The 26,996-nt window shown below is 38.0% G+C and overlaps 1 protein-coding gene and 1 long non-coding RNA gene across 6 annotated transcripts in view; both read left to right on the top strand.

Annotated features, from left to right (window-relative positions):
• LOC142600939 (uncharacterized) overlaps positions 1-26,996 on the top strand; it is a 734,111-nt gene that overhangs the window by 432,251 nt on the left and 274,864 nt on the right. The gene's annotated exons all lie outside the window — the stretch shown is intronic.
• The window catches only part of KHDRBS2 (KH RNA binding domain containing, signal transduction associated 2), a 380,284-nt gene that overhangs the window by 183,083 nt on the left and 170,205 nt on the right, over positions 1-26,996 (top strand). For all 5 annotated transcript variants that reach the window (XR_012834428.1, XR_012834430.1, XR_012834432.1 and 2 more), the window contains exon 4: positions 8,640-8,786. Coding sequence is in view for 1 of the 5 variants with exons in the window: in XM_075747410.1 (XP_075603525.1) it covers positions 8,640-8,786 (147 nt within the window). In the remaining 4 variants the exon portion in view is untranslated. The remainder of the gene's footprint in view (positions 1-8,639; positions 8,787-26,996) is intronic.

Genomic DNA, 26,996 nt, shown 5'->3' with positions numbered 1-26,996 from the left:
TCTTTCTATATTTGGTGGTAGGATGCACGAATCCATTTGCTACTTTCTTTTGCAGAATTGTGATTAATCAAGGGAAAGCCTTTACGAAATAAATACTGGCAATCAGCCCAGTTGCAGGAAAATTAAGTGTATAATACAGCTTATCACCCAGGTCTTTAGACTGCTGGAAGCCGAACACTCCCCATTTCCCTGCCTAGGCCAATACGGCAGTCAGGGAGAGGTCCCTTCCCTTATCCCACGTGTTTAGGGAAGGACCTTTCCTGCATCATGCTACTGTTGCATTTCAGGGTGAAAAGCGTTAATGTGGAAACCTGCTCAGTGGTGGAGACTCACTAGGAAAAGCAAGGAGGAGTTAAATGGGATGATCAGTTCTAGCTTTCTAACCTTGCACTTGCACAGGCTTCCCAGTGGAACTTCGAAGAGTTGGTCAGAGACGCAGCATCATCCTTCAAAAAGCCTTGCTGCGTGGGAGTGTCAGGGGAGGCTGCCACTGCAGGAGGTGAGGAGGTGAAGGCAGCAGTCAGTGCTCCGCGCGTCTTGCAGCAGTCGTGGTTCCTGAATTTGCAGCCGAAAGTGGCTGTAAATCTGTCTCCTCTGCACTCTCTCAGCTCTGATTATAATGAGCAATCAGAGTGGCTGAAGTGTTGCCTTGCTTTCTAGATGAAGCACTTGTAATACTACACTGAGCTCATTTGAATACTAATTAGTAACAGAATCTTTAAAACAAAATGTGCAGCCTAGGGAGAAACATTATTAGAAGCGAGTTCCATATTTGACACATAACTACCTTTAAGCATACACGGCTATGTTCTAGCTGTTGTTTAATAAAAAAGATATACCTAAACATCAGCAAGCAATTCCAAATACCGTAGGACAAAAACATAATAGATTTGCATGTTGTTTTATTCTGTATGTATACAACACATCATGCCCCACTAGATGCGTTCACGTTCCCAAATGAGACAGAATAATGTAAGAACGGACTCAGTCTGGAGCTCCTACAAGTTGCAGGATGAAAACCTTGAGAAAGGATGTAAGAACTAGTGTAAGTTGAGAGGTCTTCCAAGAATCAGTTTAAGGACATCCTGAATTGCAGGAACGTCAAGATTGCCAGGACTTTCGTGTTCAGCTTCTCACATGGAAATATTTCTGTACTCATAATCATCATTTTCATCTTGATCTTTTTTGGTTCTAATACTTTTTTAAATTGTGGCAACAGAACAGCCTTCAGTATTGAAGATGGGGGAATAGTACAGATTTTGCAGTTTCATTCCTCTTCCTTTCTTAAAAATACCTAATAGAGGATGCGCTTTTAATTACTATTGGACACTGAACAAATTCTTTAGAAATGAATGAATGCCTCCAAGATCTTTCTCCTGAAATAGCATTATCTAGGGTCTTTCATAGTGCGCACAGATAGAGCTGTTTTTTATCACTGGAGAATTTTTATTACTGTTCAACTCATTTTCTGAATCACTTATGAATAGTTTAACAGAACACGTCCCCAAATGGTTCTTGTGGGATTCATCTAGTAACTTCCCTAAAATGAACACCTATTTCCTAACTTTTGCAATGTGTAACTTGATGAGCACTCCAACTGCTGCCTCATTAAGGAAAAGGGCAGCAGCACCGCTTTTTTATTCAGTAGGAGTGTATTCAGAACATCTATCTTTAGTCCCTCGCTCGTTTATGAATCCCAAAGAAGCTTAAGCCTGAAATAACTATCAGATCTCCTTCACCCTAATGTGGCGCTGCTGGTCAGACACTTCTGTGGACAACTCTGGCATCTATAGATTTCAGGGATAGGAAGCAACTGAACAGGAATTTAGATGGCCACAATCCAGTGTTTAGGATGAAAGTCATGCCTAAGTCCTGGGTGTTTTAAGTTCTCTTGCAGCTATAAGCTAAGTGGGTGGGTTACGCAGTCAGGTTGGGCAAGGCTTGGAAATCTCTTTATGTAGGCACCGAAGTAATGCCTGCGTGCATCAGTGGATTTAATCTCTAGGCTCGTACTTGGGGAAGCATCCTTCATCTAATGGGTGGGTAAGCAAGTGGTTACCTTTAAGTGTGCACTTGGAGATTTCATCGTGAAATTGGGTTTAAATATACAAATAAATGAATTCCCAAAGTGAAACTTCACTTTCCTTCACAGTCAAAGGTAAGTGCACACACTTGCCCTCTGCTTATTGACTCTTTAGAAATACAAGTGTTTCATTCTCCTTATACACAAAATAGCTTAGGTGTGGATTTTTCCCTCCAGAATTTTCTCTATGGTAGAAATACTCTTTCTAGTATTTTCTTCAGGTGACCAAAACCAAACTCTTTAAAGTACATGACTACTATACAACTGGAGTTCACATATTTCAGATTGATAGAGCATAGCAAAATAATTCATTCAGAACCTTGAGAACCTCAAAACATTGCTTTTCATACAAGTCCCTATACTCAAAGACATAATGCCCTTTGCAAATCTTATGATACAAATATTCTGTCTATTCCTTGGAGAAAAAGCTGCATTCTCATTGGACCAATAATAGTAATAATAAACTTAATTACAGAGAAGACAAATAAAGACTATATAGATATTTAATTTAAATTTTCCTATTTGTATATTCTAAATGGCAGATATTATTTTGATTAAACACAGCTTTTGAGAACACTGTTTGTACTTCACAGATATCAAGATGAATGTTTCCTGAATAATAAGAATTGTAGATAAATAAATGTCCTACTATTATTGAGAGTGTATAGAATTCTTAGTGTAAATACAGCTAACCCTCTTTTCAAGATGTCTGATAATTTGTCATCAGCTAGCTTGTTGAATTACCTAAAACATTAGCTGATCTTTCTAGTGTCTATAACATTTGTATCACTCTAAGGTGACTGTTCACCTTCTCTGTCTCTAAAAAAAGGGATTAAAATTTATAAACCCAAGATAACTTGGCTCCAAACATAATGAAATAAATAGAGCTAGAAAGGTGTCATAGAACTAGTAAAATTATTTCCAGAAAGTAAGAATGATAGCAGAGGAAAAGAAAGTACATTTTCCTCCAACCAGTGTAAACAAAGCTGTGTCTGCTTTGCTCAAAGGATCTTCTCTCTTGTGCCACATGCTCGTTGCTTTATTTTTCACGCAGTAAGCTCTTAAAGTTCTTACGGTGTCATCAGCCTTTATAAAATGATGGTTGACTGTTGGACTTGATGATCCTAGAGGTATTTTCCAACCTTAAAGATTCTATGATTCTATGTAATTTGAGCTGCAACTGTTAGTATGGAACTAGACTACTAATAATTCTTTGATCAGACTTTTACAACATTTTTAGGGAAAAAAACCCCAAAACTTCATACAAGCTATGTTTTTGCCCCTGGTAAGAGTGTAACAGCTTGGTGGGAGTTCAGACAACCTACTTTGTAACATAGTTGCAACAAATTGGTAATTAGCCTCTCATAAATACAAACATGACATTTTGTAATCTCGTTAATTAAGGTGAAGTCTTCTTCCTGAATCTGAAGGCATGCTGAATGCAGTGGTCCCTAGATCTGATCATAAGTTTTAAGATGAACATAATCTTCTTAGGAAGCATGTTTAGGAATGGTAATTGTGCATTTCTTGAGGATCTTTAATTTCCTGCATTAGCTTTGCAAACTTGCAATTCATTGGTTACATTCATTGCACATCCTTGGCTTGTTTAGTTCTAACAGCAGTTGTCTAATGACCGGGTGATTCGTACTTATGCTGGTTTCGCTTTTGCTTAGATTTGTACAAGTGTAGGAACATATTTGTAGGTTTGTGAACTCTTTCTCTGCTCTATCAGTTTTCTGACAGGTAATTTATACATAGAACACTAGTTGTTGGTCACAGTGTCCACTGGTTGTAGCCTTAGTTTTGGCACGTACCACTTCAATGTGTTAACCTTTCTCCTAAACATTTCTTTTTTTTCACAGAACTCGTATTTTTGTTCATCTAATGTTCACCCCAGGTGTTTGGTCTCTTTCGATAGTCATTCAATGGTTGCATTATCATGTCATTCTTCTACTGATATGTGTTTGTTTTCCTTCTCCCTTATCTAAACATAAAATATGATCTAGGTACAGCTTCGTACCTCTTTGTCGTTAAGATGTTGTTGTATTTCATTATGAAAAGCATCAGGAAATAAAGCACCCTGGAACTGAGGGGCCTGTTTGCCCAAGGCAGTACTGAATGTACTCAAATCTCTGCTCCATTTCACCAAAGTAGCTCTGAGAATTTTAATGATGCATCAAGTATAGAAAAATAATTGTTGTCACCTGTATCTCCAGAAATTACCTCTGTTGTAAGCCATGTTCTTTCTACATGCCTGTGTTTCATTATGGGCTCTCTGTGGCTGACTGCAGGTGTTGTACACCCTCTCTTCTAGAGATGCTCTGTGAGCTCTCCTCATGTACTCACCATCTCCATCTCCTTTATTCTTCTTTCTGGAGTGAGAATAACTGGTTTAAAAACAAGAGTCAAGGGATGGCTAAGCTCTTTTAGCTTTGCTCAGTACTTTGCTGAGAACTGCCCCACTCTACCTCATCCATTCTCAAATTGTTCCTCTTTTTTTCTTTTGTTCTCTGTTTCTCCACTGATGGGACCTAGGACCTAAAAGGTTTTTAACCCCAGAACAGGTACCACCAAGAAATTTTATCTATTCTGATTTACTTGTTACCGTATAGTTCCCTTGTTACTTTTACTACAGTCAGCGTTGCAGACAACATCTTGATTTTTGCATTTATGTCCAGATTAAAAATTAATAGGTTTGCATTTGTCAAACTGCATGCTCATTATCTTTCTTCTGTAGCACTGTCCATTGATCTTATGAATAATTCCTCTGTAGCAACAGCACTGTGATTATCATCTTTGTCTAGTCTCTGCAGTATGCTTTTATTTGCAAATTCTTGCAAGATATGAAATCCACTACAGTTCTCATATTGTTCTTCAAGTACCCATTGTTTCTTTTCGTAGCTGTATTTCTTACATTATAGGAAGTTCTATGTATTGTATTGATGAAATTTATCTCTGAGATCTACACAATTCCTGCTGCAGGTTTCTCTTCCATTATTCTTGGAGAGTCTGTTATTTCAACTTTCTGAGGACAATTTTTATTCATCAATCTGGATTGTGTAATTTTGTTTGCTGTGCAAACTCTATTTGTTCTTTCAAGTTACTTCCAGTAGTTTTATTCAAGCATTTTGGCCGGGGTTCCAGACAGAAATCAGTTCTCTGTCAGCACATATCCTTTTAAAATAGTAAGGCTGCCTTCTCATTCAGAGATAATTCATCATTTTTCCTGGCCTTTATGTTCTTTTCACTCACATGCTTCACTTTTGCAGAGGTCGGTACTCCTCAAATTTCTGCTATTATGTTTCATAATTCATTTTCCCTGCTTTCATCAACTGGAAAGTATAAAACATAGCAAGTGTCTCAAAATATCTGTTATCTTTTAGGAGGGAGTGGGTTATGGAGCCGTCCATCAGGTTAAGGGCAGGTGAACTTCAGCACCGTGTGACAGACGCACTCTTAAGGCAGCAAATGAGGATGAAGGAAGCCAGCCTGACGTGTGAAGGTGGCTGGGTTTGGGTATGGGATATAGTACTGTCAGTCTTGAGAAGTGAAGGGAGTGGAAGAGGATCAGGATGAGGGCGCAGTTGTCTGTGGAGGGTGGTGCGCGTTTCCTCTCCTGTGCTCAACCTGCACTGGAGTTAAACGTCATCACCATGCAGTAAATAAGACCCATATCATTAACCTGAGGGTCAGTACTAAGAGAGATTGCCATCACTGATGCAGAAGCCCAGGGAGTCTATTCCATTCATTTCATAAATCAGAACTGATCGCAACTGATTTGTTGGTTTTTTTCCTAAGATCCTGTGCCTAAGACTTAACTGCATTTTGCTTGTTTTCAGGGTAGCTCTCTACAGCGAATCCATCAGGCTTTCAATGCACATTGTCTTTCACTGCAATTCAGTTCATGAATACGTGAGCAGGCTTAAGCATTTACAATTCCCATGCTGCAGCTGTGGGCGAACGACTGGGCTGCTGGGTAGACCCTGGCCAAGGCTGTGCAAGCTGAACAGGGTCTGGAAAACTGCTGGACATGATGTGGGAACTTGTAGAACGTAAAAAGCTATGAGAACCTGGCAAAAGTTACAGACAGCACCATGGGGAATAGCTGGACCTCACAGGTGGCTAAGGCAGAATTATGAGAGAAACAGCCAAAGTCCAAAGGTGTGACAGTGTGCTCCTCTCCCCGCTTCTGCTTAAGCAATAACCACCAGTGGCGGTCGTGATGGCTGCACCCAGCTTAACTCGGACAGCCGAGGGCTGTTTTGCACAACCCAGACATCTTGCTCAACAGTTGAGCATGCGTCAACCAAAATACGGATGGTATGCAAATTTGACGATGAGTCAATCATCTTATTCCAGAAGTAGTGGACAGCCCAGGGCTCTCCTGCACCGCAGCGGGCTGCACGGCAGGACCTGCCCTTGAGTAGGGATGCCTCTCAGGGTTCCTTGCTGTTGAGGATCTCACAGCCCTAACCTGCTGCTCCTAACAGCTATGGAAATGACTGCTCAGTAGTGACAGAAAGCATGTGCTGGACCTAGGAGGAAGGTTATAGAATGATGTGTTTTAAGAATTCCTGAGTTTGTTGAGAAAATAAAATAAAAACCTTGTTACCGTTGTTACCACCATACAAGCATGTACCTAGCTTTCTGTAAGACAAGTCTGCATTATAAAATCATGTTACTGGTGACTTAGCTGTGCAAAATCCTCATCAAATTAATGAGCCAAACATTATTTTTTACTTTTTCTGCATTTCAAAAAAAGATCCAATTTATATTTTTTACAAAGTTTGTTGGTAGTTGTCTCCTGAATAAGAACTTTTGGGGCTTTCTGGTGCTTTTTTAAAGAATCTTTAAAAAGCAATATGAAAGAAACTTTCAGCAATTACTAGGATGTAGCTTTATAACTATAAAAACTGAATTCTGCTGAAATACTTCCTATCAAATTATTCCAAAAGCTGCAATCAATTGGGTTTTTTTTTCAGAAAACTGAAAAGTGATGTATCATCTCATGATAGACTGTTGTATTATGCTCTGGTTCTTAGGGACATTTCGATGAGATTTCAGTGATAAGCTAAAATGCCAAGGATACTTTAACTGTAAAGATAAAAATATTCTACCATCTGTGTTGCTTATCTTAATTTGTAGGTTTTAGTTGAAAACAACTATGTCAATTTTCAGCTTTTTAAAATAAAATCATGGATCACATTTATTGAGTTATGACTTTATCATCATAAAATCATGCAAAATGTTGACTTATCATGGAGTCAGATTGAGGGCTGTGGAGCTAAAGGATTTAACCGCTGTGTATTCAGTCAAAAGTCAGAAAGTCCTTGGGGCTGGATCTTCTGCTGTTGATAAAAAACCCTGTATGCGTATTGTTTGAAGCATAGCATCATGCAGATATTTTTAGTGTCAAGCACTAGTCTAAATTAGGCATGGCTAAAATAAGTGAAGTTAATGCAGAATTAAATAAGCTAAGTAAATAAGAATTGTAATCTATTGTTACAGTTTTTATATCTTAGATATCTAAATGTTCATAAGGTATTATTTTAGTATATACTAAAAAGCTCTAATTTCTTAGCCAATTTTAAGCAAATTAGTTTACTACTTTTTCTTTTATTATGTTTTCCATCTATAAAATGCAGATATGCATACACATTTTCTTCCAAATTACATTTCTCAAAATATTTTTGAAGACTGAGTTTTCAACTCATCATTTCTTCAGTATTACTTATTGCTATCTTGTGTAGTAATGACATAAATTTTTCATTATGTTGTCATAGCCAATGCCATTACCATGATCAGTATTTCATATCTTAGCTTTTTATGCAGAGGTAACTACTATGAATGTATATTACAATTTGCATTCACTATCTCAAAGCCTTGTATAAGAAACTGGATTGACGTTTCAGAACATTACTCTAACATGAAGTAGGATTATTAGGCTTATTTTATAGCTGGAAAACTAGGACCCAAAGATTGTCAAGACAAATCTAGGTGAGGAGAATCACCGGCTTAACCAGTGTACACTAGATTGCAGAGGTACCATATATCAGAACTGGGACTGAAACTTAGACCTCATGTCTCCAATAGAAGTACTAAGGCATACTTTCCTTTAGGGATACTAACATGGACAGCCTGCAGATATTCATTAAATAACTTAAAGACTTTAATAAACAATAGCATTTGTTAAAGTGCTCCAAAATGGTTAAATGGATCTTTATTTTATTTTTCTGTGAACAGCTAAGATTCAGACAGATTAATGCAGCTGTTTCATTATGCATTTAATATTTCAGTACTTGCTTCTGGAGTGTTTAGCATTTTTTCACTGTGCTGATTAAAATCTGTTGTAGATGATAATTATGCTGGTTTTATCATTCAAACACTCAAAATTGATTTTTAAATCTTTAAGTGGCTTGTACTAGACTTTTATTTCTCAAAGGGTTTAGAAGTCTGCTCCTATTATGTCCTTTTGTCATGTTCTCTGTAAATGCTAAATCAATGCAAAATTAGTGGATTCCCAGTTCTAAAAAGAAACCCCACCCTTTTTTCATAGGAGGAAGAACTAAGGAAAAGTGGAGAAGCCAAATATGCGCACTTGAGTGATGAGCTTCATGTATTAATTGAAGTGTTTGCTCCACCTGGGGAGGCGTATTCTCGTATGAGTCATGCCTTGGAAGAAATAAAAAAATTCCTCGTTCCCGTAAGTGGCTTATAGCATTCTTCTGTGCCTGGTTATAGTTTTGCTGCATTGAATTTGTGCCTTCTTTAAGTACCTTTAGCTCAAGGAAAAAAAAAAGTTTTGTTGAACATTCATCTTGCATTCTTTCATCTCAGGGAGATGCCAATCAGGCCATTAATTGTCACAGTTGATCCCTTGATATATTTTCTGGATGTTTATTATTTCCATTTGTCGTTGTTTTTTGCTTTGCTTTCTTGGTTTTTGGAGGGAAGGGTGGATTACTTTTTTTTCTGGTTACAGACTTTAGTCATCAGTATGTGAGTACACTTTCAAGATTTTTAAATATTTAAGTCTGTAAAAACATTTTTGTATACATAATGATTTATCTAAATATCTTGTTAATGAAGTTAGTTGATTTCTTGTGGAGCAAACAGCATGAGCAAAACATTCCTCAGACGTTTCAGTTCAGACAGCTTGTCGTGACTCAGACCACAGTTTAGCAATCCTCCATCAACTAGGAGAGTGCAGAAACATATTCTAAAGCTAGGAACCTTTTCAGTTCGATTTATACTAAATATATCACTTTCTGAAATATTTACCTTTTTGTCTATTGATTTTCCATCAAACTCTCTGAAATTTATTTTCTCCACATTTATACAGTATTCCATGATATTTTCATACTTGTCCTAGAATTTAAGCATATGCATACTAAATACTAAGTAAAGGTTGCATTGTGTAGTACTAGAATTACATGGGTTATCATCTGAGGTCTATCCTGAGACTGTTTAGTACTCTAAAAATGTTCAAAACTTGCATTCCTTAAAAAAAAAAATATAATGGGATCTTGTTTCTATTTGTGGTAAAAAATTGAAGTGCAATAACTGTTCATATCTCTCGATAATAACGGAAGGATTCAATGAAAGCCTGTTTATTATGGCTAATATGAAGCCAAGATAAGAGATGTTCAGTGAGGCATATGGGCATTTGCATGGCAGAACTTAAACATTTTATTTGGTGGGGGCTTCTTGGTGGGGAAAAAGGAGAATACATTAAAGTACAATATTTAAGTACAGTATTTAAAATGTTCAAATTTTTTAGAGCAACTAAATATTTTTTAATACTAAATAAGTAACTTTAAATGGTTAAAAATAAACAGCTGGATTTTTTTTTTAAATAATAAAGTTTATTGGCACCAAGTGAGTGCCCATAAATGAGCTACATTTTAAACAACTCTGTCTTTCTGATTCTCCCTTTCCATCCCATTATTATGTTTCCAGTTTGGGAATACTGGTAATTTAATACTATTTCAAATTCTGGGAAATAACCATGAGACAGGAAAACATTTTCTTCATGATTTCTGACTGTTGTGTTGAACATACAATACAAGGGACAAATTAGGTCAGTGTCGTAACGCTGGCAACATAACGTGGGATGACATTTTGGCTGCAAGTTAATGGTGAAGATCTGCCAAGCCATAACACTGAAAGAAAATTTATAGTTAACACATTCCTGAGAAGTCTGGAGTGTTGTAGCTAAAAATGGTAACAGGGCAAATTACAAAGATTGCCAATCTCCGTCCTTTGGATAACCCTATTTCCACTTGTTTATGACTTTGCCAAACTTCAGTTTGTTTGTGTAAGTGTCCTGGTTTCATCTGAAATAGAGTTAATTTTCCTCCTAGTAGCTAGTATAGTGCTGTGTTTTGGTTTAGAGTGAGAATAATGTTGATAACACAGGGATGTTTTAGTTGTTGCTGAGTAGTGTTTACACTAAGTCAGGGACTTTTGAGCTGCTCATACTGCCCTACCAGTGGGCTCAAGGTGCACAAGAAGCTGGGAGTGGACACAGCCGGAACAGCTGACCCCAAATGGACAAAGGGATCTCCCATAACATATGACGTCATGTTCAGTATATACACTTGGGGGAAGCTGGCCAAGGGGGTGCCATGACTCGGGGACATCAGCCAGTGGGTGGCGAGCAATTATACTGTGCATCACTTGTTTTGTTGTATTATTGTTGTTGTTGTTATTATCCTTTCCTTTTCTGTCATATTAAGCTGTTTTTATCTCAACCTATAAGTTTTACTTTTTTTTTTTTCTGATTCTCTCCCCCGTCCCACTGCAGGGGGAACGGGGGGGAGTGAGCAAATGGCTGTGTGCTGTTTACTTGCCTGCTGGGTTAAACCACAACAGTAAGAGGATGCTGTTTGAAGTTATCTTTGTATGTCCTCTTCATTCTGGAAGAGAGCTTCTGCATTATAGCATGATGCAGTGACGATGGTGTCCGTTCTTATGCCCCCCTGGATTTTTAACATCCATTACATATTCTGTCCAGCCTGAGAAAATCCGTTCTAGATGAATAAGGGAAAGAGAACAGTGTGTGTTGAGAGTGGTGTTAAAATCTGTGGCATGTTGCTGTTGTAAATATTCAGCATCTGCGCAAGCATATATTTTGTGTGACACATTATTTATTGATAAGGATTATATATATTTTCCAGCGCAAGTGTAGTAGCTACAGTGGAGGAAATACAAAAACAGATTCTTTGTTAAAAGATTTTGAACTTGGTTGGCAGTGGTAATAATCACTCCAAATAAGTAACAATTGTACTTTATGACTTGTTTGTTAGTTTTATCCTCTCTGCTTCATTTCAGATTTATAACATTTTACAAAGTAATTATTAACTGGCTGGTTACAACATGTGTCAAGAGGTTTACACTCAAAAAGCTTGCACTAGATAATTTCTTTTTTGTTCCCTATTTACAGCATCTCTTGAATATTTTTTATGATGTTTTGTTGTTTATAAGACCTAATTTATTGCAGCAGTGAATACTAGAATTGCATGACAGGGATGAAAGCAGTAGAATCTAACAGTTTTATTTATAACAAATCAAGGGTGTAATAAACTATTCAAATGAGTTTTCATGTTGCTTATGAATTTTGTGAAGTTTAAGTGAAATATTGCCCTCAGAAATTACACTGATTGTGTCAGTAAGATGGAAGAATGTTTTTATACTTTATCCATAAGTTTTAATGAGACTGAATTTTAAAATAAGTGCCTAGAAAACATAATAATGGAAAAAGAGAAAAATGTAGAATAGGACTGAGGAAAAAATAATCGAATGTTTATTAACTGAACCAAAGTTTTAATGAACAAGTAGTTTTGATTTAAATGTGATTGCTTAGTTTTCACCTTCGACCTTGCCCAAGAACAGTATCAAAATTTTTAGTCGTGAAGCTTTACCTCCAAGTCAGAGGCAGAAACTGAGCACCGCTGTTTGCACTGGCTGTTCCACGTGTTAACGCGTTTCCCAGCTGCGGGCGGCTCGGCCTCAGGTGCTGCGTGTGGATCCCTCCAACAGGCATTTCAGTGAACGACTGAACCCCCAAAGGCTGCAGCAGTCGGTACTTCGCCGACTGATGTGATTTTAAAGTCGAGCTGCTTCATTTGCTGCCTGCGGCTGCCATTGTGCCAGTGGCTTGAGGTCTGCGTGGGAGCTGCCGTCTGGGGGTTGCTGACTAGTGGATAAGATTTGTTTTGCAACTGACTTTGCTAGATATTTTCTAGGCTTTATGCAAAACTTTGGCTTTGGGGGGGAGGGGGGTGTCTCATATTACTAGCGAGATATTGTGCTCCATTTTATTTTTTTATTATATTTTGATGTTTCCTCTCCATATGAAAATTTGAATCTAATCGAAATAGGACACATCAACAGACCCATGGTTAATACCTCATAGTTTTGAAACACAACTGCCTGGTCCATTTCTTTTTTTCTTTTGGCAACTCAGGAAAAAATCAAAACTAAAATGTGCTTCCCCAGGTCGAGGTTTTAGGGTAAAGATCAAATTTGGAACTGATGTTAACATAAGGTAAGTTATCCAGTATTAGCTATGTGGAAAGTACAAACAGTAGGGATGCTTAGAGGGAGGACATGTATTTTGCAGATTCACCTCTGCGGCCAACACAGATTCGATAAAATCCATAGGCATCTGACCGCCAAGTACTTCTGACCCCAAACTGCCAAGGACCTAGGTCTGGGTGAGGAACCTAAGGCTGATGTTGTGCCTCAGTGCCTCAGGATGGGACGCAGGGTCAGTGACCTAGAAGGGGAGGTGTTTAAAATGGCCAGTATGGGAAGGGTGGGGGAAATCACTTTTAGAATCTTTTCAAGCGCTGCTAAATTTAAGAGGTTCATAGCTATTAAATGCTGTGAAGCTTTCATCACCATTAATGAGAAATGAAATGCTACATCATTCTTATCAGATGTGACTATATCATTCTGATTTACATCTAAACATACAAATACATTTTCTGAACAGGCTATCATTTCCATTTAGTAAGGGGCTACACCATCTTTAGTTCTCTGCTTCCTAACACATGCAACATCTTTTTTTTTTAATGACGTTTTTTATCCCTTTAAGCAGTGCATTTTTATTTGACCTGGTTAGCATCCCTTGGGATGAGGAGGGAAGCAGTTGCTGATCCTTCATTTTATGTGTGAGTGTTCTGTAATAGGGAGCTATTATGCAGAGGGCAGGTTGCAGCTGTGGTGACACGACCGCTTTAAAAAGATTGTTTACAACTATGCGGTCAGATGATCAGAAATTGAACCAATTACCACTTTAAGAGCTGCTATTCAACTTATTTGCATACATTTTCCTAGGCACTTCTGTCTGCTTTAAATTGGGGCATATTGGCACCACTCAAGGGCTGGGAATAAACACATGGTCATTTAATGCAGTCCAGTTGCTGGACGATAGCTCGTGATCATCTGCCTGTATACCTCCGTATTTTCTGAGGGTGTTTACCAGATCAGATTCCTTTATTAGGAACTAGTGTGATGAGGCAGCAGGTGAATGCAGGTTTTTATGTTGTTGTTGTTGTTGTGAATTCAGGCTACAATGTCTTAGAGGTTTTCTTGTAGATGCCTACATCCCTTATTGAGTAGTTAACTTCAATCCTTTTATCTCACCTTGCTCCATACCATTGATTTAAATAATTTTCTGACCAATCTTTTATGAAGAGTAAACGTTCTCACTGATCCAGCTTCCAGCAACAGCTCTTCAGTCTTCCCAACTAAAGATGGAAAGTTACTGAGGAAAAAGAGCCTTTCAGTGAAATAAAAGGTTACTAATTTCATACTGGAAAGTATGTATGAAAATATTGAGATCTGGGGGGAATTGAAAACAAACTTCAATACCAGTTTTTTTCAGTGGGAACAATTAAATAATCTTAAAGTAGAGTTTAATCCCTTGAAGGTCCTTCTCTAGCTAATGTTTCAAAAGAAATTGTTTTTCTTCAAACATACATTTGGTACTACAGACCAAAGTTACTAATGATCTGTTATGCTATGTTGTGCTGGCTATATTGTAGTATATACAGCACACAGTAACAGTATTCTGTCAAAACACAGTTTTGATGGGTTTATAACAAGTATGTGTAGGTATATGACATTTATTTTGCACATTTTTTATTAGCCATCTGAATTTCTTCTGTGCTAATAAATGTGTGTATAATATGAAATCTCTATTTCCATACCATTTCACACTCCATGGTTTTGTAATCTTACTTTTGTTTCTAAGTAAGCCATATTACTGGGGTGTGGGTTCGGTCTTTTTGTCCTCTTCCAGCGAACTTCAACAAGAAAATATTTCCCTAACTGTGACGGTGAGCAGTGGCACAACTCCATCTCTAAAAAAGACATCTGTTATATGTATCAAAGTAAATAATTTATACTTGGATATTCTGCAAAGATACTTGCAGTAATAAATAATTACTACAGTAATTATTTAAAAACTGTGATAAATTATTTGAGCAGCTGTTTTAGTTGTGCTGGGTTCTGTTTTTCCCTGTGTGCAACATCTCTGGCAATTTCACACACAAGGTTTGATAAGGAAAAAAATTCCAGATATTCTGTTAAGGCCTAAAATGTCATAGTGCTTTACCTTCTCACAGCTTTTTTTCCTGAACGCTACTTATCAAATCAAATTGCTATAAATACGTTCAAACAAAAGTGTACTCAAGAGCATTATCATAACTTGTGGACAGTGGTTCTTGACTTTTTACAGGCTCTGGAGTTTTTCTCAACCACGATATTGGCCAATTGAGCAGCAGCACTTGCATAGTTTAAATCACTCATTTTAAGTTGGATGAAAATAACCCTAAAGCTATCCCTCAAATTGAAGGTTTGGGGCTGGAAACGTACTCTAAAATGGCCTTTTTAATTGAAAATCAAGCTCCGGTATTTCTCAACTGACTGAATTTTTATGTACTTCGTGAAATACACTATAGACTACTGGTTCTTTCTGCTGTGAAGCTATAAAAAAATATAGCACTAATATAGCACAAATATATAAAAATTCCTCAAATGTCTTTAAATTTGTGTCACGACGAGTGGGCTGCCTATTGGCGTGCCAGGCCAATAAGTGTCTTCTGCCTAGGCTTAGTCCCCGGCAGCTTCAAGGTGGTATAGCTACTTCTGAGCCTCACATGTGCATCAAGGGCTGATGCTCCCACTCTGAGTGAATTAAGACCTTTTTAGGTATGCCACAGACATATTTAGTCTGTGAAAGCAATCCCTTGGTGATCTCTCTCTCACAGACAAAGGAATCAATATAAAAAGCACAACCTTATTGCCAGAGCCAGCTCTTTGTTTTGCCTTTCAGATTAGCAGGACTCATTAACCTGATTGGGGATTTTACACTGACAATTAATCTGAGCATACTATTGAGACATGGCTGTAGTTTAAAGAAATATTTACAACTTGCTTGGTGACTCTCTATTCGTCAGCAGTTTTTATAGGCTTCTCTTGCTAGGGTGTAGGTTTTTCACCAGTGGCAGATCAGAAGCAATTATTTGGACGTGGGTGATAAAATTCATGCAGAGAAATTTGAATCCTACAGTCTTGCTCCTTGTTTTTTAATAGCAGGTGTGTAACATGTAGCAAGAAGTTGGCTATGGTATTGCACATTAGACTGTACAAATCTCTTCGCCTCAGAGGGACCACCAGACCCTCCTACACATCTGGCATTTCATTTAAGAGCTCTATGTGTGAGTAGAAATTTGACCAATCCTCTCATCAATAAAAGTTGGGTGTTTGACCCAGTGAAGAGTCTTCAGCTTCACGGTCTGAAAACAAAATTCCATGTGACTCTATATAAATGTAAATGTGAAAAGTGTATCTAAAATAATTGTTTTTCATGCAAAGAATTCTTCATAATAAAGAAAAAAAAAGATGTGCAAGATGTTGTTATATGTTTCCATCATATATATTATTTTTTTTTTTTTCAGCTACCAATATGAGGAAGGAAAAGGACAATATTGGGTTTGTAAACATAAGACTGAAAGCAAGGAGATAAATTAGTTATTTTGGCTTTTTCAAGGAACTGGTTTGTGGCTTAGCCAGGTTACTTTATCTCTGTTTCACTTATTTCAGCAAAGAGGCAATGGGATTTTTGAGGTTTAATTCATTTCTGGAAGTAGACTCAAATAAAAAAAAAATCTTTTCCTGCTTTAATTCAAATTTAAAAGCATACTGCAAGTAATACCCAGAGAGTGTGGGTTTGGGGTTTAGTTTCTTTTCTGTTTCTTTGTTTTTTAAAAAATTGGAATAGAGAAGGTTTGGGTGGCATTTTTAAACTTTACATCTATTTTTTTTAATGTAGCAAAGGTCAGTATAGCCAATTCTGCGGATGCCAAGTTGTGCTTGCATAGGAAAGCATAAAAGAAAAAGCACAAATACAGAGTAGTCTTTCCTCTGTTGTGTTCTTTCAGCTTCCAGCAGTCAAAAATTGAATCTTTTCAAGGCTATATCCAGACCATCTTGCCTTATACCCTGTGGCAGATTTTTCTTCTCTTCCCTGAACTTGTCAAATGCTTTTTTGAACCTTAGTTAAGTTTTTGACCTCATAAAAACATTGGGTGGCAATGAGTTTGACAGTTCAGTGTTACACTGTGTGTAAAAACAAAGCCGAAAACCCAAAAGCCAACTTCCTCTTGTTTGTTTCAAAGCAGCTGCTTAACACTTTATGAGTGTCCTCATCTTCATGCCTGGTTAAAAGCAATGGATAATCTTACACCAATCCTCACTCTTACATTGCTCTGGTTCTGATTCTTTTCTGAGCCCCCCCATCCGTTCTTGCACAGAAGCGGAGGTGGCTCCGGTTATCCGTGTGACATGCCTCTGGCTATCCTTTCCATGACTTTCTCTGTCTTCATTAGCTTACACACAACCCCTTTTATTTTTTCATTGGGATGGGATGACCAGGATGGCACGCAGTAGCCTCATCTCAGTAGTCACAAAGTAGTACACTAATGAAATGGATCTTCTCTTATTTTATGGTTTAGTGTCAGCTTTTTTTCTGGTATTATCTACCATTCTTCCTGCTTGCAGTGATTTGATGTTTTCTGAATGGCATTTGGAAAAAATTCAGGGCATCTTTCTTGAATGATAATAACTAATTTAGAGCTATTTACGGTCAGTATTTTAATCTTTATCAATATTTAAGTTTAATTATTTTCATGTGCATTATGTTGCATTTATCAATGCTCAATTTTTTTCTGCCAGTTTTATTTCTAATAATTGAGTATAATGAGATCTTTCAGCAATTCTTTGCAGCAATCTTTACATTTTATTGCCCTGAACAGCTTTAAATTAAATACTGTCACTTCACTATTGATTTTTTATATAATTGCGGTGGGTTGACCCTGGCTGCAGGCCAGGTGCCCACCAGAGCCGCTCTGTCACTCCCCTCATTCACCAAACAGGGGAGAAAAAACTATAACGAAAAGCTTATGGGTCGAGATAAGGATAGGGAGAGATCACTCACTAATTATCGTCACGAGCAAAACAGACTGAACTTAAAGAGGGAATTCATCTAATTTATTACTGAGCAAAACAGAGTAGAGGAATGAGAAATAAAATCAACTCTTAAAACACCTCCCCCCACCCCTCCCATCTTCCCGGGCTCAACTTCACTCCCGGCTTCAACCTCCGCCCCCCTCAGCAGCGGCACAGGGGGACGGGGAATGGGGGTTATGGTCAGTTCATCACACGGTGTTTCTGCTGCTTCTTCATCCTCAGGGGGAGGACTCCTCTCATCGTTCCCCTGCTCCAGCGTGGGGTTTCTCTCACAGGAGACAGTCCTTCATGAACTGCTCCAACGTGAGTCTCTCCCATGGGCTACAGTCCTTCATGAACTGCTCCAGCGTGGTCTCTCCCATGGGGTGCAGACCTTCAGGAGCAAACTGCTCCAGCGTGGGTCCCCCACGGGGTCACAAGTCCTGTCAGCAAACCTGCTCTGGCGTGGGCTCCTCTCTCCACGGGTCCACAGGTCCTGCCAGGAGCTTGCTCCAGCGTGGGCTTCCCACGGGCCACAGCCTCCTTCGGGTGCCTCCACCTGCTCTGGCGTGGGGTCCTCCACGGGCTGCAGGTAGAATCGCTACACCTCCTCATCCTTCCTCCATGGGCTGCAGGGGGACAGCCTGCTTCACCATGGTCTTCACCACGGGCTGCAGGGGGATCTCTGCTCTGGTGCCTGGAGCACCTCCTCCCCCTCCTTCTTCACTGACCTTGGTGTCTGCAGAGTTTCTTACATCTTCTCACTCTTCTCTCCAGCTGCAAAAGCTCTCTCTAAATGTTTTTTTTCTCTTTCTTAAATATGTTATCACAGAGGTGCTGATTGGCTTGGCCTTGGCCAGCGGTGGGTCCGTCTTGGAGCCGGCTGGCATTGGCTTTGTCAGACACAGGGGAAGCTTCTAGCAGCTTCTCACAGAAGCCACCCCTGTAGCCCCCCCCCCCACTATCAAAACCTTGCCACGCAAACCCAACACAATAATTTATAAATGTGATGAGCACAACAGATTTTTTGAATCACTCTTTCCCTCAGAAAACAATAAATTATAAAAACAGCCCAGCTATTCTTAATATTCTTTCTCCTATAATCAAAGAGATAATTATTAATCAAGAAGATTTTCTTTCTTAGCTTTCGACAGCTTTTGGTGTGGCTGATGAGATTTTTGATCTCCATCTGTGGAGATCTTTAAAAATGAATGTCTCATTTGCTCTGTACCATGCCATCTGATATATTCCTGTTCAAAAATTATCTGTATGAAGGATAAAGGTACGTTCATCCACAGAAAGGACTTCTACAAGACCTGTGACAACAGCCTGAGTACAGTCAGTATATGCAAATATGAGAAGGTTTCAGTCAGCAAAGAATATATATTTGTATATATTCCTGATTATTTGAAAAGTTTAAAGTGTCCTAATGGCAAGGCATAATATGAGAAAACTTAATTTGCATGAGAGATTTTTAAAAGAAAAAGTCAGCTCAAATATCAAGTTGAAAAGAAAAGTGTGTCAGTTGCCTGTGAAAACAACTTTCTACAGAAAAAAATAACTTTAATATGGTTTTGGTTCAGCCTCAGTGATGAAGGCATGACAAGAACTTATAAACAATCACTGTATAAAAATCAGAAAAAGATGCAGAAGACGGATTAATAGCAATTAAATTCATAAAATAAAAATTCCATATTTAATTGAATAGTTGTGAAGGAAGTATATGGTCAGCAATGCGATGATAATACAAATGAGTTCAAGGAACATTAGAAATAAAAGGAATCCTAAAAAAGATACAGACTTCAGTCCCTGGAGATGGTAGCTTTATCAATAACATTAATGATGCAGAAAAAGGAGAATGTTTCCATAAATATCAGTTGTGTAGCTGGAAAAATACAGGATGGTGTAGTTGTATCTTACCAAAATGTTGCAATATGTTGCGGTTACTAGTACAGTAATGTTAATTTTAAGAAAACCTGTTTAGAAAAAAAGTCAGGAAACTGGAGAAGAGGTCATAGTGTGCTGGTGTGAGTGCAGTTCTGCGAGCAGCAGAGCTAATGAAGGCTGATTTCTAATGACTTCATGTCTCGTGTTTGGATTTTGGGGGGGTCAGGTAGAAGGTGTGTTCTCTGAAACTTTTATGTGTTCCAGACATTCACAACTTCATTCATTTGTGAGTTTGTTTGACTGACCTTATGTGGGCATTTGCTCTTCAGTAAGGGCACTAACAGGATGTTCCTCACCCTTCTGGATGAGCACTTTCACGAAACTGGGAAGGATTGCCTGTTTTAGGACTTCTGGACATCTGTCAGATACAGCTGGAGTTGACCAGTGAGTCAAAAGTTAATTGGGTTGGAATGACAAGCTGTGGAATAGAAACCTGGCCAGTGAAAGAAAAACTTGCGGTAGCAGCATGACTATGTGGTGATTATGCTGTGAGCAGCCTGACACCAGTCCTTCGGTGACTAGTTGGGAAACAGGGCAACTTATTAAAAAATTGAGAAAGGAGTCTAGCTACTGCTTTAATGTTTTTATGGCTTGATAAAATAAAATTGTCAACAAATCCGATTTCATATTCAATGAGAAAGTTTGTTGATAAAATTGTGTTAGTGACACCTGATGTTCCTTTAAAAATCTATCACTTGTATGATGTAAGTGACAGGGCTGAAAACTTCTTAATAAGCAAGGTTCCCTAAACAGGTATGGTCTGTAGCAATTTTCTTAAGGAGCTGGTATGTGAAACTTGTTTGTCTGTCAAACCTGGTTTGTGTATCAAATTTTGAAGATGGTGATTTGCATCTTGATATTAGATTGTTTCATTTCAGCATATTCCTGTCCCAACACAGCAGGTTCCTTTGGGTGACACCTACAGAGGAGCACAGGTAGTGCCACACTTAGATCCTGTAGCAAAATCTGTAGCCGTTAAGCAGGTGAAGAGACTTCTTCTCTGAGAGTGGTACCTCAACGTGCATCCCCAGCCATCACCCCACCTACACTAACATGCAAAAAATGCTGAGAACTAGCATGTATTTTATATCCTGCCACCTTGCTAGGTTTAGACACTTCACTTCTTTGGAAACATCAAGATGAGAGCCATACCTCCAAATAAAATAAGTGTGAAACTAGAAAAGGATTTGAATAAGAGAGGAATCATTCTCTGGAGCTGCCCATAGTCCATTGACTACAGAGGGAAACCATTGGTGACTTAGATTAAAACAAAATGAAACTCTTGTAGGTACATAAGTCTTTTTTTCAAAAGAAAGTCTATATGAAGCATAATCTTTCTAAAGAGTCACATGATGACACTGGAGTCTAGTGATCAATTTAGTTCAGAGCTGACTGGAGAGCTTATGGGGAAAGAGGAGTGAGGATGTCTGGTACCCAAAGCTGTAAATGGGAGTCAGTTGGGAATGATGGGGCAGAATCTCTCTAGTGAAGAGAGGCAGGAGCTTGTTCAGAGAGGAGGACTGGGGGTGGATGCAGACATCAACAAAAGCATGCTCAAGAAGAAATATCTCATATTTCCTATTTAAATTCCTTGAGGACAATTACTGTCTACCTACTTGCTTGCCATTTTCTCTCAGCTGTCTGAAAACTCTTTTATGAATGCAGTTTATTTTTACACTTCTTACTAACTAAACATGGAAAAAAAAATTGGAACTATCTCTGTTAGACATGCTAGAACAAGATTTGTGTCTGTTGGACACTAATTCAACTTCAGCATGATTTTCACGGCTGCAGCACTTGTGAATGACCCAGTGAGCAACGACTCAGTTACAGCACTGTTGAAAATCAGAGTTTTTAGGGCCAGATTGGAAGAAATGAGAAATTTTTGGAAGCAGACAGTGTGACAAGCTGGGCAGGATCTGTGTCTATTTCTGATTAAGTCACATACTTACATTTCTGTTTATAATGGATATTTACCACAGAGTTAACCTGAGCAGGACAGTATAAGAAGGAATTGAAAACAATGGAAAGTCTTTATTTTTCATAATTTTTCTTCTGACTCTTTCTTCTCTTTTATAAACTGTGTTAAAATCCAAAAGTAAGATATTGAACAGTAGTTGGCCCTGGGGTCTTAATTAGGCTTTAAGATCGGGATTAAATATACTGTCCGAGAATTGTCAGTGGGACAACTGGCAGGGAAACAGGTGTTTTTTTCCAATCAGTGAGGGCTTCAAAAGGTCATGGAGAACTTTGTGGAGAAAAACAAAATATCACTTTCAGAGTGAAAATTAATAGCTGTTCATTGTTTTCATTATTTGCTTTATATCATTGTTATTTTTGAGGAAGTGAATAAATCATGCTTTGTTCTAAAGACACTATTTCTGAGTTGTTTTAATCAAGTCGCAAGTCCCTAGCCCGTAGGATTTCCTTAGGTGCCAAGCACATGTGGGCCACCGTGTTGAAAGAGACGGGGAAAATCAATCAAGAGGTGTAAAATAACAGTAGTAACAGCAGGTTCAGGAAACCAGAACTGTTATCTCAGAGGGGCTAAGAAAATCCCCTCAATGTCAAAAAGGACAATTGCATATGTAACATGGTGCTAAGTTACACAATAAACAGCTGTAATCTCTGTCCAGTCATTATCCTTAAACTGATCAGTAAAAATTGATGAAAGGAACCAATGGTAAATTAAACAAAGATTTTGCTCTGGTTTTGATTGAGATTTGTTTTCTGCCTATGAACACGTCAGAAAGACAGATTGTGCCTTGGGTATTGGCTGGTCTACACTTTTCTGTGTTATCTTGCTTTGAAAAGCACTTAATAGATTTACGTCAGTCTCTAAAACAAACTGCATCCAGGGTACGAGCTTGCATACCAAACTGAAAGCAGGTGCACCTAAAAACAGGGGTGATAAAAAGCTCTGAAAAATATTTGTGTAATGGGAATCCTGACAGTCTGCTTCGCTACCGCATGTTCAGCGTGGTACAGTGGGTGATTCATGTCATAAAGTGGTACGAGTCCCTGATATGCTATTGCATACCTGCATGAGAATGTGGTTTAACTCATCTCCATCTGTCTCTCAAGCAGTTTGAATATGTTGCAGTATGTTTAAAGAGATCTCTTTTTTAATTAGGTTAATCAGTCTTCACTCGGACCTCAACTTTTTCCATGCTCAGAAATCATATTTTCGGCTGGAATGCAAAAGCCCTTTTTTTTTTTTTTTTTTTTTGTAGTTCAATCGTGAATTGTAATATCACTTAAAAAAATAATTTCTCCTGTGTCACATTTGAAACTAAACAGCTGAGTCATATCCTTATTATTAAAATGGCAAACAAACAAAATCTGAATGTATTTTATTTTCTCCCAATCCCTACCCTGTTTTTATGTAAATTGCTGTATCCAGGGGCCATAGTCGAAGGCTATTTATACAGTATATCAATTAAATCTTGACTTGTACTTCAGCCCTTTAATCAGTTCTGAGCTAGAAGTGATTTTATGTAGCTTAAGGCCAGAAGGAACAGAAAATCTACATTGAGTTTGTGTATATTATTATATATTATTATAGTGTATGTATTGTGTTCTGTATAATGATATATATCGCTATACTTATTAGAAAGTATATTACTATAATATAGTGTAGTCTATTATTATATAATGTTAGGCTGTTAAATTTCATCCAGCTACCTTTATATGGGGACCACCAGGTTTAGTTGTGCATCCTGCTCTCAGGTCATCCAGCTGCTCTGCACAACAACCGCTTTGCTGCTGCAGGTGAGGAAAACTGCCTGAATGAGCAGCTGAGGACTTTTATTTACGGAAAAATGAATCTTTCCAACCAATCTGATCAGAGACCGAGAATCGGGAAGGGAGGGAGAATCCCTTTTTGATACTAAACCTGGCAGTTTTCCTTCTGTGTACAGGAGTAAAGCATTATGTGATGCACCCGAGAGGTTCTCTCTACTGGCACAAACTGACCGGTGTCCTGTCACAAAGGGTGGCAGGTTTCTTGGGGCTCACAAGGGAAAATAGTTATAAGGATAGGAAAGAATGCATCTGCTCGGTATCGTATGGGGGTCAGAAAAGCTTCTTGACCCTTGTAAGTGACTTACCACATCTTCTTTAGGCTTGTATTGATCATGATGGCAATAATCTAGGCAGTTCTCCGTCCTTAGAACTTGTGAAGAGGAAAGGATTTATAGATTCACAAATTCTGAAACTGGGAAGTACAATTTTTCCCTTTGATCCCCAGCCCACACAGGCAGTAGAATTTCTCCTAAAAATTGTGCTAAATATATGTTTCGGAAGGATATAAAATCTTACTTAAAGTGCTCCAGATGATCTGGAGTTCATCATCTTCCTGCTAAGCTTTATTTACCCTTACTGGTAGGAAACTGTCTCTTTTCAAGGTTCAGGGTTGCCCCTAAATTCAGTTTCCAGTCAGTAGTTCTGTGTATTTTCCACGTTAAAAGCACCTCCTCCTCTTTCCAGCTATCGGTTGTTCCTTTGGGTATTCAGAGAGAGAGTGTTAAGGAAATCAGATGTTTCCTCAAACTAGTTCTTCAGTAAACAGAATATTGTTGGTAAGCCTCATTTCATCAGGCTCTTTTTATCTATTTGACTGCTCTCTCATGTCAGCTCTTGAGTCCTGACCCTGTAGTCAGAATAGCTGTGTAGCTTGGTGATAGTAATTTAGCTGTCACATTTTTACCACCTACTAGTTAACAAAGCAGTACCAAAAAGATTTGATATAATTGTCCAAATAGTTAATAATATTTAATAGTGTTGAGCCAAGAAGCAATTTCTGAGGACGCTGTTCTGCATTGTGATTTCTCTCAAATAATAATTAAAAATACATATGCCACAATACCAGTTTGCAAATCATTCAGTGTAATGCCTGCTAATTCCATCTCAGTTTTAAATCAGGACATTAACTGATAAAAAGTTCAGCAAAGGTGCTTGATCTGGAAATGATTGCATACAGCAGAAATAGTCTCGCATCCTATTCTTTTAGAAAGGTAAAACTTGCAATCCATATCAGGTGGGATAAATAAAACCACAATTTTCATTGCAAATGCAGAACTGAAACATGAGTTAAATGTTACAACCTCATCTAGAAACATAACTCTATTTGATCTACTTTTTGGAGTGGAGTGGAAGAGAATTGAAGGGAGTATTTCCAAATGTCTGTATGTTCCCCTTAATTATACTGATCACTCTCATTTCACTGATATCGCCTGTTTCCATTATCAGTCACCAATATAAAAAAAAATACTTGTCCATCCTTCTTGCTATCATTTTATGTTGGTTTTGTTCTGAAATAGGCATTTAACCTAAGTAGCTTATTGTCCAGTGCTGCTTGTTTAATTTCTGGGCATTTGGGTTGTGTGGGCAGTCTGCAGGATGCTTGTCAACAGCTCCCAGTTTTCCATAACATTTCTGGCTGGAGACTCACATTCCCAGACGGGTACGCTAAGAACAACTGAAGTTTCAAAAAGATGGCCCTTTTAAAATGTTGAATGCACATAGTGTTCCTGATACAAAATCACAGAAAACATATCAAGACCAGTATGTATCTAGGCATTGACTAATTTTCAAGCTGAGCCTACACTCTCTGTCAAGATACTTTCACTGCTGAGTCGCTCTGCATTGAACTCGGGCTGTTCTTTAAGCAATTGTAACCTAGCCTGTTTTAGCAACATTATAGTTTTGTTTCAGTTTAACCTTATGATATCTAGCAGATATCAACAAGACAAAGTCAGTCCCATTATACATTTTTTTCCTTCCCATGTAGTAAGAGCAGAATTTTAAGGAACATTTTGTTTTCTTGCACAGAAGTGATCAGTAACACGTGCACACCTACAGTCCGTCCTTTGCCTGAAGAAAGCTCTAACTTCTATTATCTGAGGGCCTGAATCTTCTCTTGTGAACACTGTCCTTGCAGTAAAGTACCATCTGCCTGCTTCCTCTTCCACCACTAGATAGTGCTTAAAAAAAGGGATCTTTTCTACACTTTGTTTTGGGTACCATTACATACTGTGTGCCGGTTGCTAGGTCCCAGCAGTGAGATCCTCTCTGAGATCCTCTCAGCTGGTGTTTTTCCCATCTCTCCCATCTGGAAATGGGACCACATATAAGGCATAAAAGAATGGAGAAAATAAAAATAATGGGATGGGAAAGTAAAAGGAAAACCAAGGGGAATAAAGAAAATTAAATTAATGTAAATGATTAAAAAACAAAACAAAAAATTGATGCATAGTAGTAGAAAGATACTATCTGTGGTTGCAGCATCTATGAAAAATTTAGGTGCCTTAAATTTTGTTTAATTTTTCAGGAAAAGTAGCTTTTAAATGAAGTGTAGCATAAATATTTGTAATTACTTTAGTTATGAGAAATTAATTCCGAAGTCTATGAGAAAACAGTACTTGTTCATGTTGTTTATTTTTATATTTTTCATTTTAAGTGTGATGGAAGCATTTCATAGGAGGGCATATGCAACAACTGGTAAACTCCACATAAAAATTACCATTGACATTAATATATTAAGCCTTACATGGTTTTTTATTTCAAAAAGAAATTATGATCAATTATTACAGCATGCTCACACTTTTGATGGAATATTAATAGCTTTAATTTCTTTGAGATTGACAGACCAACTAGGGTCCAATTTCCCATTTGAATTTTTGCTCATTGCTATTAAAAAAACTATTTAAAATGTCACAATACCTGCAAAGATGTAATGAGAAGGGCAGCGTGACAACGTCACATTTTCATGCACGTTGGTTGAGAAATAACTGGCCCTAACTGTAAAATTTCCAAATTTAAAAACAAACAAAAAAACCCCACAAAACAAAAAACCAACCAAACAAAAAAAACCCCACAAAACCACACACAGTCATTGCCATATTTTCTCGAGCAAGGTCAAGGGTATTGGGAGAGGGTTAGAACAGCAGGGATGGTGAAAAGCTCAGCTGGCAGGAAAGATCAAATGCACAATAGAAAATATCAGATGACTCAGAGAAAAAGGCCCTAAATGGCATTTTTTTTATTTTCTTTCCATAGATATCAATATTAAATGGAATCAGATCAGTTTAAAGAAAATTCTGTAGTGAAGTCACAGAGTACTTCGTCAGAAATAAGATGGGAGTTTAGTCATTAACAAAGCTTTCAGAGGGACCAAAGTTAGTCATGTATACAAATACTTTATAGTTGGTGGAAGTTGGGAAATAAATCTGAATTTTGTTCACCACAATGCTAGTACCTTTTTTGGCAATTCATCTCATAATGTATTAACCATCCAAAAATTAACATTTTTTGGTCTTGCAGTTAACATTTGAAACAGTATTACTAGAAGACATGCGTAAGGGACTGCTAATGGTTGTCCAAGACTAGAAAACGCTAACAGCTCTGCTGAAAATATTTCTTTCTTGAAGAACAGTGTTAGCCTTGT

Source organism: Balearica regulorum, chromosome 3, assembly GCF_011004875.1.
Source record: "Balearica regulorum gibbericeps isolate bBalReg1 chromosome 3, bBalReg1.pri, whole genome shotgun sequence".
Lineage (NCBI taxonomy): Eukaryota > Metazoa > Chordata > Aves > Gruiformes > Gruidae > Balearica > Balearica regulorum.
This window is presented reverse-complemented; position numbering and strand designations above follow the sequence as displayed.